We start from the raw sequence: 19,006 nt of genomic DNA on the forward strand, positions 1-19,006 counted from the left end.
CTTTGAGAATCCCATTGTAAAAAAGGTCACTCTGGTTGACCTCAGATCAGGAAAGAAAATGAAGAATTTCATCTATTCCCCAGCCCACCGTTCAGATATCACACGGAGCGGAGACACTGCACTCCCATTACAACACTCAGCAGAAGTCACAGCATTTTAAATGAATAGAGAGAAGGGCAAAGTGCCCTGGCCTGGACTCTTCTACTGCCCGAAGGCTTTCCCTGTAGATCTGTCCTGCAAAGCTGGGCAGTACAGGGGCAATAGGGTTCAAGCTGAGCCAAAACTGGTTGTTCCTGGTGTTTCTAATTGGGAATTTGTGTTTCCTGGGGTGGCTGTGCCACTCTTGTGTCTGAAGCACTTTGGCTGGAGGTGGGTAGGGAATGGGGAGAGGTAGGGGGAGGAGGTTTGGAGCTGAGGGTGGAAAAACATTCAGAGGGGGCAGAATCAGACAGATGAGGATAACGAGCTACTCAGATAGGCACCGGCGGAATAAGGAGGGATAGAATGTGTCTTTGTAACTGGGCACTCGCCTTGAACAGACCATGACAGGACAGAGGAGTTTGGATGTACAATTAACCACTTCCCTGCTGCTTCCCAGCACTTTGCCTCTCCTGTAACCTGCAATTCTCTTGCCCCTGCTGGGAGGCAGATCGGGGATGTTCATGTGCTGCCCATAGAGAGTCTCCAGCTGCTGCTGCTGCTGCAATGATTCACCCATAGAGCTCTGGCCAGTGGCTGTGGTGCTGAAATGGACAGCACCCAGCAGAACGGGCAGCAGCTCAACGACACCTGGAGATCCAGTGGGGGAGACAACGTTCCCGGGGTGCCAGACTTTTCCTGGACGGTCTTCCTGGCTGTCCTGATGGGGGTCCTCATAGTTAGCACCGTGCTGGGGAATGCCCTGGTCATGCTGGCTTTTGTTGTGGACTCCAGCCTCCGAACCCAGAATAATTTCTTCCTTCTCAACCTGGCTATCTCAGATTTCTTTGTAGGTAAAGTATCCCTCACTTTCTTTTCTGTAATTAAAAAGCTCTAGTCCCTGTTCTGCACCCAAACAGCTCTGATTCTCTATTAGGAATGTATACCCAATATTGGATTCTGCACCCTTACAGCTCTGATTCTCTTTTAGGAATGCACACCAATATTCTATTCTGCACCCTACAGCTCTGATACTCTATTAGGAATGTATCCCCAATATTCTAATCTGCACCCCTACAGCTCTGGTTTTCTACTAGGAATGTATCCCCAATATTCTATTCTGAACCACTACAGCTCTGATTCTCTATTAGAAATGTATCCCTAATATTCTATTCTGCAGCCATAAAGCTCTGATTCTCTATTAGGAATGTATCCCCAATATTCTAAACTGCACCCCTACAGCTCTGATTCTCTATTAGGAATGTATCCCCAATATTCTAATCTGTACCCCTACAGCTATGATTCTCTATTAGGAATGCACCCCAATATTCTATTCTGCACCCTACAGTTCTGATTCTCTATTAGGAATGTATCCACAATATTCTAATCTGCACCCTACAGTTCTGATTCTCTATTAGGAATGTATCCCCAATATTGGATTCTGCACCCTTACAACTCTGATTCTCTATTAGGAATGTATCCCCAATATTCTAATCTGCACCCCTACAGCTCTGATTCTCTATTAGGAATGCACCCCAATATTCTATTCTGCACCCTACAGCTCTGATTATCTATTAGTAATGTATCCCCAATATTCTATTCTGCACCCTACAGCTCTGATTCTCTATTAGGAATGTATCCCCAATATTATATTCTAAACTGATACAGCTCTGATTCTCTATTAGGAATGTATCCCCAAAATTATATTCTAAACCCCTACAGATCTAATTCTCTATTATAAATGTATCCCCAATATTCTATTCTGTACCCCGACAGCTCTTATTTTCTACTAGGAATGTATCCCCAATATTCTATTTTGAACCACTACAGCTCTGATTCTCTATTAGAAATGTATTCCCAATATTCTATTCTGTACCCTACAGCTCTGATTCTCTATTAGGAATGTATCCCCAATATTCTATTCTGTACCCTACAGCTCTGATTCTCTATTAGGAATGTATCCCCAATATTCTATTCTGTACCCTACAGCTCTGATTCTCTATTAGGAATGCATCCTTGAAACATTTATTCTAAACCACTACAGCTCTGATTCCCTAGCAGAAATGTATACCCAATATTCTATTCTGCACCCTAACAGCTTTGAATTCCTAGTAGAAATGTATCCACAACATTAATTTCTGCACCCTTTCATTTCTAATTCCTTAGGAAGAATCTGAATGCCTAATATTCTATTCTGCATGCCTACATTTCTGATATACTAGCAGGAATATATCCCCAACATTCTATTCTGCACCCCTACATCTCTCATTCCCTAGTAGGAATGTATTCCCAACATTCTATGCTGCACATCAAAATCTATGATTCCAAAGTAGAAATGTATTCATAATATTCTATTCTGCACCCCTTAATTTTTATTTCGCTAGTAAGAATGTACCCCCACATTCTATTCTGCACCCCTATATTTCATGCATCTCCACATCTTAGAGGAAGTGCTGGCTGTATCCTGAGAATTTCACATTGAATTGTGAAATCATCACTTGGGTACAGCTAGGTAGGGACAGAATACCTAAATGCCAGTTCAGTACAAGATCTTTACGGTACAACCAATTCATTGCAAGATTCTCCAGTCACAGTCAGCTCTGTGCAGCATTCCATGGGTCCATCCAGTTCACTGCAAAATTTTAGGGGTACACCCAGTTCAGCGCAAGATTAGCTTAGTTCAATATTACTGGAGTGTAGTCAGATCAGTGTAAGATTCCTGAAACACAGCATGAGAAGTGCAATCTTTTGGGGGTACATTTAGATTTGTACAATATTCTTGGTGTATGTTTAGCTAACAGTGTTCTAGGGGTACATTAAGCTCAGTACAAAATTACTGGATTCAATCAGTACAGTACAAGACTTTTGGAGTACAAAAGTACTCCAGGGGCCAGCTCAGAACAAGGATCCAGGGTCACAGCACACATAATACATCATTCCTGGGGTACAGCCATCTTACAGCAAGTTTCTTGGGGCCCAAACAGTTTAGTGCAAGACTCTTGGGCTGCTTAAAGCTCAGTACAATATTTTAGGGGTACAGAGTTGCTGGAAGCTGAGTAAGAATTATTGGTGCATTGAGCTCAGTACAGAATTCTTAGGGTACAGCCATCTTAGCACAATCATTTGGCGTACATCCAGCTCAAGGATGGATTTTGGGGTACAACCATCTTAGAATCTTAGAATTCAGAGCAAAATTGCTGGAGTGAGGCTAAGTATAAGAATCTAGGGGTACAACTAGCTATGTGAAAGATTATTGGGGTACAGCTATCTTAGCACAATCAAAATAGAGTCATAAACACTAATAGGTTTGCAGTAGAATTCTCAGGTCTCAAAGTAAAAACTCACCAATTTGGAGAAGAGGTCAAGGTGCACCGCCCTGAACCTTCAGCTGAGGGAGCGGATAACCTAAAGAAAAAATGAGCAGGCACTTCCAAAGACCAATCTTCCAGGCAGACTTGTCAGTTCAAAAGAATTTTTATTTCAGTGCACTAGGATACAGCCTAACGCCTTTCGTATCAATTGGATACTTAATCATAGGCTGATTTGCCTATGCACAATTATTTGGGGTACATCCAGCTAAGGGATGGATTCTTGGGGTATAGCATTAGAATTCAGAGCAAGATTGCTGGAGTAAGGCTAAGCACAAGAATGTAGGGGTACAACCAGCTATGTGAAAGATTCTAGGGGTACAGTAGTACTACTACTATAGTAGTACTTATCCATAATCTACTGTGTATTCTGTGCTTGAATGGCTGCCCCCGTGGCTACACAGCAGCTTGTTTATATAAACTATAGTAGTACTTATCTGTTATCTACTGTGTATCCTGTGCTTGAATGGCTGCCCCCATGGCTACACAGCAGCTTGTTTATATAAACTATAGTAGTACTTATCTGTTACCTACTGTGTATCCTGTGCTTGAATGGCTGCCCCATGGCTACACAAAAGCTTGTTTATATAAACTATATTAGTACTTATCTGTTATCTACTGTGTATCCTGTGCTTGAATGGCTGCCCCCATGGCTACACAGCAGCTTGTTTATATAAACTATAGTAGTACTTATCTGTTATCTACTGTGTATCCTGTGCTTGAATGGCTGCCCCCATGGCTACACAGCAGTTTGTTTATATAAACTATAGTAGTACTTATCTGTTATCTACTGTGTATCCTGTGCTTGAATGGCTGTCCCCCTGGCTACACAGCAGCTTGTTTATATAAACTATAGTAGTGTTTCTAGAGCAAACACACCAGTTTTACCAGTGAAAGGCCAACAGTACATTATATTGTCATTCCTTTGAAACACTTTAATTGTTTGATGTCACTGTTCCTTTAATGCAATTAGAGATACACAGCTTGGCTATGGAATAAACCCGACTACAGCCTTTTAGAAGCTGCTGCAGAACCTCCTACTAGTCAGGGTCGTTAAACCCTGACTTTTCCCTTCCCATGATATTGTGACAAAGCCAGTCATTTGTTTTCTATGGCAGGTGCCCTGTGCATCCCTCTGTATGTGCCATACGTACTGACTGGCAGATGGAGCTTTGGCAGGAGCGTTTGCAAACTGTGGCTGGTTCTGGATTATCTGCTCTGCACCTCGTCCGTGTTCAACATCGTGCTCATCAGCTACGACAGGTTCATCTCTGTGACCCGGGCTGTGAGTATCTCCGATACAAGGGAAGGCATTAGAGAAGAACCTATGAGTAGATGTAGAAGGTGCCATGGTATGGGATTTTGGGCAGGCAGTGGGCAGTACAGAACCAAGAGGGTGGTCCAAATCCACAGAGGCTTCTTCATAAAATGTTTTAATTGCGTTCATCCCCAACACATGGCCCTGCAGATGTCGCTGAACTATAAGGCCTGCTGGGAGTTGCAATTGAACAGCTGTGTTTAAAAGAAATATATTTCCTCATGTAGCAGATTTGATTCATTCATATTCGAGCTGCCACTTGGGTGTAAACAAATAATCTGCATGCTAAATAATCACCAGTTATTAGGAATGCAGCTGGAAACACACTATCCTTTTCTAAAGAACCGGCCTAGTGAGTGTAGCAAGTCATATACCACCATCTGCTGGTGATGCATGGTATTTCAGCAGAAGTGGTATAAACTCAATGCTACCTTGTACTAAATAACCTGCAGCATCTCCCAGCTGGAACTTGAAGATATTTACTTGGCACGGGCACAATAATGCGGCTGATCCATATGAGCTCTCACTATCTATCTATCTATCTATCTATCTATCTATCTATCTATCTATCTATCTATATATCGATCTGTCTATTATCTATCTATCTATCTATCTATCTATCATCTATCTATCTATCTATCTATCTTTCTATATCTCTCTATCTATATATCTGTCTATCTATCTATTTATCTATCATCTATCTATCTATCTATCTATCTATCTATCATCTCTCTCTCTCTCCCTCTCTCTCTCTCTCTCTCTCTCTCTCTCTCTCTCTCTCTCTCTCTCTCTCTCTCTCTCTATTTATCTATCTATTATCTATCTAGTTATCTTCTCTCTGTCTCTCTCTCTCTGTCTCTCTGTTTCTCTGTCTCTCTGTTTCTCTGTCTCTCTCTCTGTCTCTATCTATCTATCTATCTATCTATCTATCTATCTATCTATCTATCTATCTATCTATCTATCTATCTATCTATCTATCTAGCTATCTATCTAACATCTCTCTCTCTCTCTCTCTCTCTCTCTCTCTCTCTATCTATCTATCTATCTATCTATCTATCTACCTATCTCTCTTTCTATCTCTCTATCTATATATCTGTCTATCTATCTATTTATCTCTGTCTCTCTCTCTCTCTCTGTCTCTCTCTCTCTCTCTCTCTCTCTCTCTGTGTCTCTCTCTCTCTCTCTCTGTCTCTCTCTCTCTCTCTCTCTCTCTCTATCATCTATCTATCTATCTCTATCTATCTATCCATCACCTATCTATTTATTTATCATCTATCTATCTATCTATCTATCTATCTATCTATCTATCTATCTATCTATCTATCTATCTCTATCTATCTATCCATCATCTATCTATTTATTTATCATCATCTATCATCATTTATCGATCTAGTGCCAATAAGTAACTCATTCAGTGCCAGGATGATATCTAAGCATCCCTACAGTCCCCTCCTCTGCTGGGAGAATAATACTATTATTGGTTTGTAAGTAATATTTTCCAGCCTGCTCTACAGATACCCCAGATAAGTTTCACCCTTTCCAAATGGCCATGTCTAAATAATAAAGGCATCTATATGATAAGTGGTGGGACAATCTCCTTCGCAATCAACAGGGGGCAGTCTCAGGACATTAAACTAAATTTCACTTTCTTTGGGGCAATAGGGCATCTATTCTTCTCCTGAATCATCAATCATTGAATACCCCACTCCTTTTGCAGGTTTACGTTAAATTACCCAAGCAACCTGGTAGCAGTGTAGAAGTCAGAAAATAAAAAACAAAGATAAAGTAAATAAAAATAAGAATAAAGCTAAACTCTTATCATGTATAGTTTTCACTGCTGGGGTCAACAACTCTCACACAAGATAACCATTTTCAGTTGCAGAATGGAAAAATAATTATGGCAAAAGCACTGATTAAAAAATAATTCATGTATAACTCATTAAATGTTAATTTAAAGGTGCACTTTCCCTTTAACAGAATGGAAGAGAAAAGCATGGAAAACATATTTCCTAAGGCAGGCCCAGGGGGTGACAGCAAGTGCCATTCAGAAAAATGAAACATAAATAATCATAATTTGCGTCCCACTTGCCCTGAAGGGTGGCACAGAGAGGATGGAAGGGGAGAAGCAGGTACCACCCAATAACTGGGATGTGCTATGTCTTCATGAACGGGGGGCGGCTCTTCATCAAAGGGAACATTAATGTAAGAAATGATGATGACAGAGGGTGCCCAAGGGGGTGTGAGGATGTCAGAGAAAGGATCAATATATTGAAGCCATTGGCATTCTAGTCCCTGCCTAGAGTGTCAGAGCCCTGAGACTGCCCTTGGCACAGACACACACACTATCCTTCTGTACCCTGGCACTAACACAGAGCACCTACTGACACAGACAGGCATATATATTACCTACCGACACACACACTTGCCATGTTCTGTCGCTTTCTCTGCAAAGTCTCTACCCTGGCACACATACACACAGTATCTACTCACACACATACTATCCTTCTATACCCTGGCATACACACACATCCATGGACATGGTATCCATGGACACAAACACACTATCTTTCACTACCCTGATGCACACACACAAAAATCCTTCTATACCCTTGGCACACACAGTACCTTCTGACACACACACTTTCTCTACCCTGGTACACACTATCTCTACTGGTACACACTATCTCTACTGGTACACACTATCTCTACTGGCACACACAAAAATCCTTCTCTACCCTGGCACACATACACACAGTTCCTACTCACACACATACTATTTTTTAATACTGTGGCATACGCACATATAATACCTACTGACAGATACACTATCATTCTCTACCCTGACACACACACACACACACAAAAATCCTTCTCTACCCTGGTACAAACAGTACCTACTGACACACACACTTTCTCTACCCTGGTACACACTATCTCTACTGACACACAAAAACATCCTTCTCTTCTCTGGCAGACACACACAGTATCTACTGACACACATTATCCTTCTCTACCGTGACACACATACATAGCACCACTATGTTCTGCCTTGGCACTAGTGATATACTGTATATAGGGTGTTAGTCTGTACCCTGGTTGTTTTGGTGCCTCCTCTGGTGATACAAATGAATTGTGCCAGGTGACTTGACACGTTCTGCTGGCGGCTCACAGTAGCTGACAGCTCTCTGCCAAGTGGCCCTTGGAAGTCTATTAAGATTCATTATGGTGAGATCATGGCTGGCCGGGGGGTTGCTGGTCGATGTTGGATTAGTGTTGTTAAATAAACTTGGAGCTTGTTATTATTCCCTCCAGGGAGACAGGTTCCCAGTGGCAGAGGACTGATTAGGAATAGGCTGCTGTGGAGAAGCCTCATTGGATTAGACAGGCCGGGCAATCATCACACACAGTCCTGTCATTCAGTTCCTAACCCCTTAGTTATCCGGAGCAAATCTGCCCCTCTCAGAGCTCAGCCCATTCTACATAAAGCCATTCACATAAAACATCTCGCTCTCCCATGCTTTTTTATTCACAGAGCCCACCCTGCGGTGGAAAAAGGGGCTTGGGCGCCAAGGCTTAATTTCTCACATTACCCCTCTAAAAAAAAGAACATATAAGATATGCATCAGGACCGTTCAGTTTCGGACTGGCCCACGGAGATACCAGGAAAACTCCCTGTGGGCCCAGGCAGGTCCGGACTGAGAATTAAAATAGGCACTGGCATTTCATGTACACAGAGGCCCAATCAGCCCACATAGAGGCCCAAACAGCTCCCACCAGCCCACTAAATACTGACTTTCTATGGGACCTTATAGCAGCCCCTCTGGCATTTGCCAGAACCTACAGATTGCCAGTCCGGGCCTGGGCCCAGGTGTCAGTGGGCCCTCATGCTGCTAAACTTTTGGCCTATTTCATGGCCATTCCCTATTCTATGAGAACAACGAGGCTAAATAGATGGAATAATAGATTATAGCATGTAAAGAAAACAAACTAAGAGAATAGAGGTTGATTGAGGAGATGAAGAGTATTGGTTGTCCCTGGTCTAAGGTTTTATGGCGGGCCCCTGGTCTAAGATTTTTGGGTGGGCCCCTGGTGTCCTAGTCCGACATTGGGACCATTTACCCTTTATCTGAAAAGGCGCAATTGCTACACTGCTGCCTATAGTGGCTGACCTGAGTGATAAGAAAGTTTAGTTGAGGAAGCGCAAACAAAACTACCGAACTTTGAAACATTTGAAGTATAAGCCTTCCCAAAAATCTTGCTAGATCTACTCAGCTTTTGGACCTTTTTCAGGCCATTCAGAAAAGTCAGAAGGACAGGATGATACCCCACAATCCCAATCTGGCAGCTGGTGATGGGAATGGAGGTTCTGTAGCCATGCCAGTGGCAGAGAAGGGCTCTTGAGGTCACATTTTCCAGTGGGCCCCAAACACCCTAGTCCAACACTTGCCATTATGGTACATTCACAATGTAAACAAGATGGCTACAGTTTGGCCTCATAAACATCTTATTATACACCTAATTAGACTTCAGATATAACATAAAAGGCACAGACAACCTTTACATGCCATGGAATGCTGGGAGTTGGAGCCCAGGAAAGCCACCCCTTGGCTACTGTATAACCAAGCCTAAGTCTCATGTGCAGAACTCCATCCAAGACTTGATCACATTCCATGACTGGAGCTGAAAATTCCACATTCTCTTATTACAATGCACTTTTATTTTACAGATTGACAATAAACATAAATTGAATTCAAATTGTAATATTCCTGCAGCCCCCCATGCTTTCCTTTGTTTGTGTCTCCATTCACTGTCCAACGATCTGTTCTCTTCCCTGAGCGCTTCATATCTTGCTCTCTGCAATATGCACAAGCCTCTCAGGGCTCGAGTGGCTGCAGATGAAACGCCAATCTACAGATGCACTTTTGATGTAGCGAACGGAACAAGTCCTTCTTCTCAAAGCCTCAGAATCCTTACAATCCCTTGTAATAAGCTTGATGATTACTTTGACTTTGCTGGATTTTTCTATATCAGATGTAGAAGCATGTGTGCTGCATCCGCAATACAGAATTAGTTAGGAGCAGGTGTTGAGGGGATTAGAAGTGGCCAAGACTCCTCCTCAGGCAACAACCCAGGGGCTGTTGCAATAATGAGAACATATCTATTTTAAAGCAACCATCTACCACTAATTGGTATCAATGTTCATTGCCATTCCCAACACTTGTGATCCCCAACCAGTAGCTAGCGAGCAACATGTTACTCACCAACCCCTAATATGTTGCTCCCTGTGGCCTCAAAGCAGGGGCTTATTTTTGAATTCCAGGCTAGGAGGCAAGTTTTAGTGGTATAAAAAAACAGATGTACTGCCAAACAGAGCCTCCTGTACTCTGTCTATCTACATAGGGGCCACAAAATAGCCAATTACAGCCCTTATTTGGCATCCCAGGAAGTTTTTGCATTCCTGTGTTGCTCCCCAACTCTTTTTATTTTTGAATGTGGCTCACGGTAAAATAGGTTGGGGTCTGAAGAACATCTTCTGCAGACTGTACCAAAGGTATAAACATAGTTGATATTCAGAGAAGACCTCATGAGAGTTCTTGGGTTGGACAGAAAGGTAATTCGTCCCAGCAGGCAGAGGGCCCCCTTTAAGCAATCCTTATATTTTCAATGTGAACATAAGAGATGTCCAACACACTGATGCAGACCCATTGTTTATTTTTTAGGTCAGTTACCGAGCTCAGCAGAGTAACAGCCGGCATGCAGTCTTGAAAATGACCATGGTGTGGATCTTGGCCTTTCTCCTATATGGACCAGCCATTATTATATGGGAATATATTGCCGGTGGCAGCATCATTCCAGATGGGGAATGTTTCGCCGAATTCTTTTACAATTGGTACTTCCTCATAACAGCTTCCACGCTGGAATTCTTCACTCCATTCATCAGTGTGACCTACTTCAACGTCAGCATCTATATGAACATTCAAAAGCGAACCAAGGCACGACTGGACCTTCTACAGGAAGTCCAAAGTCACATGACCACTGATGACATCAGGGTGCCTCCAGAAAAAGCCAGGTCCAGCTCCTTGAAATGTTGGAAGCTGCATCAAAAGATGACCAGATTTGGTGGGTCTAATCAGAAGAAGACCATTAAGATAACAGAATCGGAAATGATTGAAAGGGTGAGGGGAATGAAAAGAAACTCTTTAAATGGGAGCACAGTGACCACCATGGGTAAATCAAGGTCTGCAAGGAGGAGTTTTAATGAGTCTAGCTCTACCCCATCTCTTGAGAAAAAGATGAGAGTGGTTTCCCAAGGAATTGCTCAACGGTTCCGTCTATCAAGGGACAAAAAAGTTGCAAAGTCACTAGCAGTTATAGTGTGTGTGTTTGGGCTGTGTTGGGCGCCATACACTCTTTTGATGATCATTAGGGCTGCTTGTAGGGGTCACTGTGTTCCAAATTACTGGTACGAAGCTTCCTTCTGGCTTTTGTGGGTCAACTCTGCCGTCAACCCAATCCTTTATCCTCTATGCCATAACAGCTTCAAAAGGGCATTTAAGAAGATCCTTTGCCCTCAAAAACTGAAACTCAAAGCAAATGGTAAGTTCCATTACTGCTGGAAGTGAGCACCAGAGACAGCACAACTATCTCAGAAACATAGATGGAAGTTCCTAGAGGAATATGTTTTTGGAAACTCTTCTGAAAACGAGTAATGGAAACAGTCCCGTCAGTTACGCAGTGGGTTCCATCACATTGCTTGCAAACAAAACTCCTCTTGTCATCTGTGGCCAATAAGGCTCCTCCACCCGCTGTGACCGTCAGTACAGGATATGGTTCTTTTCTAGCAGGAGGGTGGTCCATTGTGTTTTTAATTTTTTTGTTCCAACAGTTTATGATAGCAAAGACTATGACTTCTTACTGTGACCTCATGGATGTAGGATTGGACAGTTCCAACACTACCACCACCATCGATTCCCTTCCCCGCATACCTTCTCCCTGTTTGTTCAGCACTTTGGAAAATTCCAGGCACTTTATTAATAGATAATATTTGTTTTTCGTGAGTGAAAAGCAGAGTTCGAACTGGTAAACAAGCCTGCCTCTGATAATCTTCTGTTGACTGCAGAGAAGGGGTTTAAATACACATGATGGCAAAGGGGGGCATTGCTCTGACAAGCCAACTTGCTTCCTACTGTCCCATGTCATTGCTTGTCAACAGCAAATGCAATCAGTTGTGTCAAAGTATCAAACAAGACTGGCCTCAATGTACTAACAAATGGTAGTATCAAACAATGGGAAGGCTATGGCTCGCCTAGCTTGTGTTCAGATGAAACTAGGGCTATTTGAACAGCAGTGGGGGGGTCACATTTTTCAATTCTACATAGCTATTTTTTGTTACTAAGCACAATTCAAAAGAAACACTTAGCATAACTGATCAGGCACAGCCCCCGAGTTCTGCTCATAGCCTGTACAGAGAAATACCATTAAATGATAGCAGCATAGGAATTCCTCTGTACTAAACACAATTCAGCAGGAACAGCCCCTAAGTTTGCTCATAGCCTGTACAGAGAGAAACTATAAAACTATGGCAGCATAGGTATTCCTCTGTACTAAACACAATTCAGCAGGAACAGCCCCTAAGTTTGCTCATAGTCTGTACAGAGAGAAACTATAAAACTATGGCAGCATAGGTATTCCTCTGTACTAAGCACAATTCAGCAGGAACAGCCCTTAAGTTTGCTCATGGTCTGTACAGAGAGATCCCATAAAACTATGCCAGCATAGATATTCCCCTGTACTAAGAACAATTCAGCAGGAACAGCCCCTAAGTTTGCTTATAGCCTGTACAGAGAGATACCATAAAACTATAGCAGCATAGGTACTAAGCACAATTTAGCAGGAACAGCCCCCTAAATTTGCTCATAGCCTGTACAGAGAGATACCATAAAACTATGGCAGCATAGTTATTCCCTGTACTAATCACAATTCAGCAGGAAAAGCCCTCTAAAGCTTGCTCATAGCCTGTACAGAGAGATACCTTAAAACTATGGCAGCATAGACATTCCCTTCTACTAAGGGCAACTCAGCAGGGAATTTTAAGGGCACTAGAATGACATGTTGCGGTACTTGTACTTTTAGTATTAGGAAAGAATACAAAAATCTAGCACAGACATAGTTATCAATCTCTTGCACCTAAGTCACCCTGAGTTGCAGGGAACAAGGACTATAGAGGACTGCACATTAAACATTGCATACTCCAGGCGCTGCCATGGTCACCTTTAGAACACGCTTGGCCCTTGAGGGCCCCATACAAGTAGAAGCTATAGGACTATATTTGACTTACTCAAGAGTAAAGATCTACCTCCTGTATCCCACAAATGGCTTCTCAGTGTTTTGCAGAATTACAGCTCACAGTCTGATCGCACACGGTCCGGCTTGGCATCCAATCCACCATTTCCATGCTACGTTGCATTGCCAAGTATTCATGTGTAGGTCCCACCCACTGGGTGCCATATTGTGAGATCTGCATGTGGCTGTCAGATGGCCCTGTCCAAGTTTAAATGTCACGGGGTTCAGCAGCTGTGACCTCTCTGTGTGCTGTATCCCTGTGCAAATATTCAACAATAAAGGATATTATTTTCTTATGGTACCAAGTTCCTCTTTGTTGAGCCTTTATGCTAGTTCTTCCTTCCTTCTATTTTATACTCAATGTGAGTAGGAACTGTCATATATCTGTTCCATATCAAACCTTGATATCTATGCTGCAAATCCCCACTCAGCTCTAGGTGATACTCCCGGTCTTATCATTTCATTGAAATGGGCCAAGGGAATATAAACAGTAAGTTTAAAGAAAGAGTAACGTAAAGTTATGTGTTTGCTTCAGAAACTCTACAATAGTTTTTATAAATTGTGTAGCCGTGGGGGCAGCCATTCAAAGCTGAAACAGGAGAAAAGGCATTGTATACACAGCAGATAACAGATAAACTCTGTAGTATACAATGGGAATCTTCAGAGCTTATCTGTAACCTACTGTGTGTTCTGTGCTTGAATGGCTGCCCCCATGGCTACACAGTAGCTTGTTTATTTAAACTTTAGTGTTTCTGAAGCAAACACACACATTTTAACAGTGCAGTGCCACAGTATATTGACATGCCTTTAAAAAAACTTTAATTTTTTCATTGTTACTGTTCCTTTAAGTGCTTATTAATTTTGATTGATGGCTCATATACCAGAATAATACCAGTGCATTCCATCAACCTATTTTTCCGCTATGTTCACCCACCCTATTTCAATAGCAATAATCACATCTACCATTTTTCCTAGTGTTCGTCATTTCTTCCTATCTCCTGTATTCATACCTTTGTCTTCCCCAGCTTTCATCCCTGCACTCTTTCTTGTCTTTGTCCCTCCCCTCCATTCACCTGTCTTTGCAATCCTTTACCCAGTGCCCATACCTTGTCATTCCTTTCCCAAGTGCCCATACCACCCTCCTCCTTTCTCCAGTACCAATACCTTCTTCTTCTTTTCCCCAACGCTCATGCTTTATTCTTTTGAAGGGTCCCTGTCCCTTCGCTCACATCACAACACTTCTCCAGGTGTAGATTCGCCAGGACACCGCTAATTCATTAAAATCTGAAGTTGCGTCCAGGGAGCTGAACACTGGCGAAGTTGTGCTATCGCGACTGCACCAAGCAAAGCGAAGTTACGCTAGCGTTGCCTAATTTACATACAACGGAAAGTTAAAGTTCAATTGACGTATATGTTGCAGCACGTACATTACACTACACAAGCCTGAGAAACCTTAATAAAATAAAAAAAAGTTATATTGTTATATTGCCCTACAGATGAGCCCAGTATATAATTTATGTGCCATATGTAAGGAAATGTAGGGGGGAAGTGGGTTACCCCAAAAACGTTTTATGCTCTTTTGCAGCCTATCACCTTGAAAAATGAAAAGTCACCAGTGTTTTTTGGGACTTTTTTTCCAACTAAATTTGGAGGAAGTCCTATCTACTCTATTGCACTTCGTCTGGTCTGAGGTGGTGAAGGCAAGTCTGGCGCAAGAGGTAACGTTCAGTAAAATCCGCATCTTAGTCAATTTCCGTAGTTTCGTCGAGTGAAAAGTACCGCTAGAGTCAATCTCCTTCGCTAGCGGAGTTACGCCAATGAACATTAGTAAATCAGCGAAGTACCGAAATGATAGCACGCCGGCAAATTCTCGTCCTCATTAGTCACTTCGCCCTTTAGTAAATTTGTCCCAATGTCTCCAACTCCAGTGTTGGAAATAGCTTATATATCTTGCACCCTATCTGCTAAATGCTTGCTAGCTATGGCTGCTGGGAACTGAAGTCCACAAAGAAGAAACAAACTCCACAATAAGAGTATTCCCTAAGATTACGTCAGACAGGGGACAGATTCAGCGGAACACTGTGCCTGCCGGAAAAGCCGAGTGCCAACCCCGGGTTCTTTCTGTCATCTAATTAGGCTACTTGTGCCTTAGCAGGTGATGGGGCAGACGGAAAGATGAAAGGAGACTGATGAAAGCAAGGCACGACTCCTGATCAATCTCACATAACTGTTCCAGGAACAATCACACAGATAGCGGAATCCTTTAAGTGCAAATGAGACAGAACTGCTGTATAAATGCATAAGGAAGCAGCAGGTAGTGTGCCACAAGATGCCAATCTGGGGGCGTTATATGGGGATGATCACACAAAAAAACAAGAAGAAAAGGGTTCCAAGAATATAACATGGATCCTTAACCTGCGGGTCGGGTCCCCTTGCTATAAAGGGTGCGTTGCCACAGTTCAACAAATTACAGCTATTTGTACCCTGCAATAGAGAATATAGAATGAAAATGAGATTCAGCAATGCCCTCGGAAATCTAAGGTCACACAAGCAGTAAATGGCACCTCTGTATGGAACAAGGGGGGTCTCTATGGAAACTCTATGGCACCTCCTTCCCATTTTTATAAATACAAATATACAGAGAAGGAATGTTCTGGGCACACAATAAGCTATACCCTCATACTGTACTGTCTAAGGGAAACAATATGGCACCTCCTTCCCATATGTATAAATACAAATATACAGAGAAGGAATTTTCTGAACACACAATAAGCTATACCCTCATACTGTACTGTCTAAGGGAATCAATATGGCACCTCCTTCCCATATGTATAAATACAAATATACAGAGAAGGAATGTTCTGGGCACACAATAAGCTATACCCTCATACTGTACTGTCTAAGGGAAACAATATGGCACCTCCTTCCCATATGTATAAATACAAATATACAGAGAAGGAATGCTCTGGGCACACAATAAGCTATATCCTCATACTGTACTGTCTAAGGGAAACAATATGGCACCTCCTTCCCATATGTATAAATACAAATATACAGAGAAGGAATGTTCTGGGCACACAATAAGCTATACCCTCATACTGTACTGTCTAAGGGAAACAATATGGCACCTCCTTCCCATATGTATAAATACAAATATACAGAGAAGGAATGCTCTGGGCACACAATAAGCTATATCCTCATACTGTACTGTCTAAGGGAAACAATATGGCAACTCCTTCCTATATGTATAAATACAAATATACAGAGAAGGAATGCTCTGGGCACACAATAAGCTATACCCTCATACTGTACTGTCTAAGGGAAACAATATGGCACCTCCTTCCCATATGTATAATACAAATATACAGAGAAGGAATGCTCTGGGCACGCAATAAGCTTTACCCTCATATTCTACTGTCTAAGGGAAACAATATGGCATCTCCTACACAGAAGGAATGTTCTGGGCACACAATAAGCCATATACAAACAATGTATGATAATAGTGACCCCTTGTATGGAGAGGACTGGGGTTAAGATATACCCTCACACTGTACAGGGAAACAACAATTTAACTCCCTACCCAATAAATAAATACATCTCTATGGCAGCAGTGTGGTAGGGCTACCATGCATTTATGTTTCATATATCCTATTCCCTCTCTGATTACACAAGAATCTTCCATTTAGTCTTATTGAGACTCTGGTGGCTAATTATGATGAATGTTTCTCACAATGAGCTTAAGCCAACTGCTGACATATACAATTTGTGCCCTTTAACTGTTTGGGACAGAAGCTGAAAGAGGCAACGGGATGGCTCACAATTAATCCATCAATGTCCATTGCGATTTCACGCTGTCCTGCTAAGCTAATTACTTCTGTGTATTGGTACGGCAGTTTTAACTCTCTGGGCCCTTCGGACTACTATTTAGACAGTCTCAGCCCCAGGCAATTGCTTGAAGGTAGAGATGCAAACCCTTTATATTCCTGTTTGAGACAGGTGAAATTATAGCCAATTAGAACATTCATAGGACTCAACCAGCCTGTAGCCAATCAGAAGATTAAAAGACTTAAAGGAGACATATAGCATAAATGAAATGCCCCCTAATCTTTTAGGCAATAATTAATAATGTATGTCATATGTATAAATATAAATAATGATAATTAACTTAAAATGGCTTAAGCTTAAAATTTGAATGACCCATTACTGGAGCTTCTCATAGATCCGTTCTGGTTTCTGTCATTGTTTCAAATGAGGGGTGGGCATGCTCTAACAGTTCCGGCCAGAAGTACAGTATGAGGGGAATAGCCAATCACAGCTCTGCAGTCACACAAGCAAACAAAGGCAGCAGTTCCCTATAGTCATTTTAGCTGTTAATTCTTGATTTATACACAATATGTTTCCTATACAAGGCGACAGCAACTGGCAGCCTCAACATTAGCAACTCTAAGGGTAGAACTACACAAGCGTCTTCAAATCGATTCTGGTGGATCCGACGCACTGCACCAAAACGCAGGCGTCAAGTCAGATGCAACGGAAAATAAGGTAAGAAATTCAAATGTCGGATCCAGACGCAGCATGCATCCGACAGTCGTATTATGTCGGATGAACGATGCGTCACCATCCAACATTTCTATTTGCTTACCTTACTTTCCGTAGCATCCGACTTGACAATAGTGTTTTGGGCAGCGCATCAGATCCGCCAGAATCGCGTTGAAGACGCTTGTGTAGTTCTACCCTGAGGCTAGAGGAACCACCGATAATACTTATACGGCTATAACCTTTTTGTGCAGTCAATATTGCAGTTCCATCCCGTATGTATAAATATGCAGAGAAGGAATGTTCTGGGCACACAATAATCTATACCTTCATACTGTATTGTCTAAGGGAAACAATATGGTACCTCCTTTCAATATGTATAAATACAAATATACAGAGAAGGAATGTTCTGGGCACACAATAAGCTATACCCTCATACTGTACTGTATTTGTATTTTTATAAATACAAATATACAGAGAAGGAATGTTCTGGGCACACAATAAGCTATACCCTCATACTGAATTGTCTAAGGGAAACAATATGGCACCTCCTTCCCATATGTATAAATACAAATATACAGAGAAGGAATGTTCTGGGCTCACAATAAGCTATACCCTCATACTGTAGCGTCTAAGAGTAATCAATATGGCACCTCCTTACCATATGTATAAATACAAATATACAGAGAAGGAATGTTTTGGGCACACAGTAAGCTATACCCTCATACTGTACTGTCTAAGGGAAACAATATGGCACCTCCTTCCCATATGTATAAATACAAATATACAGAGAAGGAATGTTCTGGGCACACAATAAACTATACCCTCATACTGTAATGTCTAAGGGAAACAATATGGCACCTCCTTCCCATATGTATAAATACAAATATACAGAGAAGGAATGTTCTGGGCACACAATAAGCTATACCCTCATACTGTACTGTCTAAGGGGAAAACTATGGCACCTCCCTCCCATATGTATTAATACAAATAACACAGAATGTAGCTTGTTGACATCGTCAGTATGCAGCTGGCAGGGAGTTAGCTTGTAGAGCAGAAATATTATATCATGCCATAAAATGAAAACATAATTAATGGCAATATGGAAGAGACAGAAGATTGTTTTGGCACTGCTTCTCACCATAAATTGCTGCATATTTCCATAAATTCCACATTACTTATATTTTCTGCACAACATCCCCATCTAGTGGAACATGGCAGAATGTGCACTAACAAGCACACAACATATAGTGGAGGAAATACCGTACTTTGGTGTAGCTGTTCTATATACAGTCATATGAAA

At 41.9% G+C, this 19,006-nt stretch overlaps 1 protein-coding gene across 1 annotated transcript; it reads left to right on the plus strand.

Moving 5' to 3' along the window:
- The first annotated feature begins 369 nt into the window (after positions 1 to 369).
- Positions 370 to 11,447, plus strand: hrh3.S (histamine receptor H3 S homeolog). The gene is made up of 3 exons (XM_018238217.2): positions 370 to 992; positions 4,625 to 4,791; positions 10,545 to 11,447. Exons 1-3 carry the CDS (start codon positions 749 to 751, stop codon positions 11,445 to 11,447), a joined length of 1,314 nt encoding a protein of 437 aa, XP_018093706.1. The 5' UTR covers positions 370 to 748.
- The last annotated feature ends 7,559 nt before the right edge of the window (positions 11,448 to 19,006 follow it).

This window comes from Xenopus laevis, chromosome 9_10S, assembly GCF_017654675.1.
Source record: "Xenopus laevis strain J_2021 chromosome 9_10S, Xenopus_laevis_v10.1, whole genome shotgun sequence".
Taxonomy (NCBI): domain Eukaryota; kingdom Metazoa; phylum Chordata; class Amphibia; order Anura; family Pipidae; genus Xenopus; species Xenopus laevis.

Coding starts and splice junctions, on each gene's coding strand:
- hrh3.S (XM_018238217.2), top strand. CDS start 749: ATGGACAGCACCCAGCAGAACGGGCAGCAGCTCAACGACACCTGGAGA. Junction 993..4,624: donor TATCTCAGATTTCTTTGTAG/GTAAAGTATCCC, acceptor TTTCTATGGCAG/GTGCCCTGTGCATCCCTCTG. Junction 4,792..10,544: donor TCATCTCTGTGACCCGGGCT/GTGAGTATCTCC, acceptor TTTATTTTTTAG/GTCAGTTACCGAGCTCAGCA.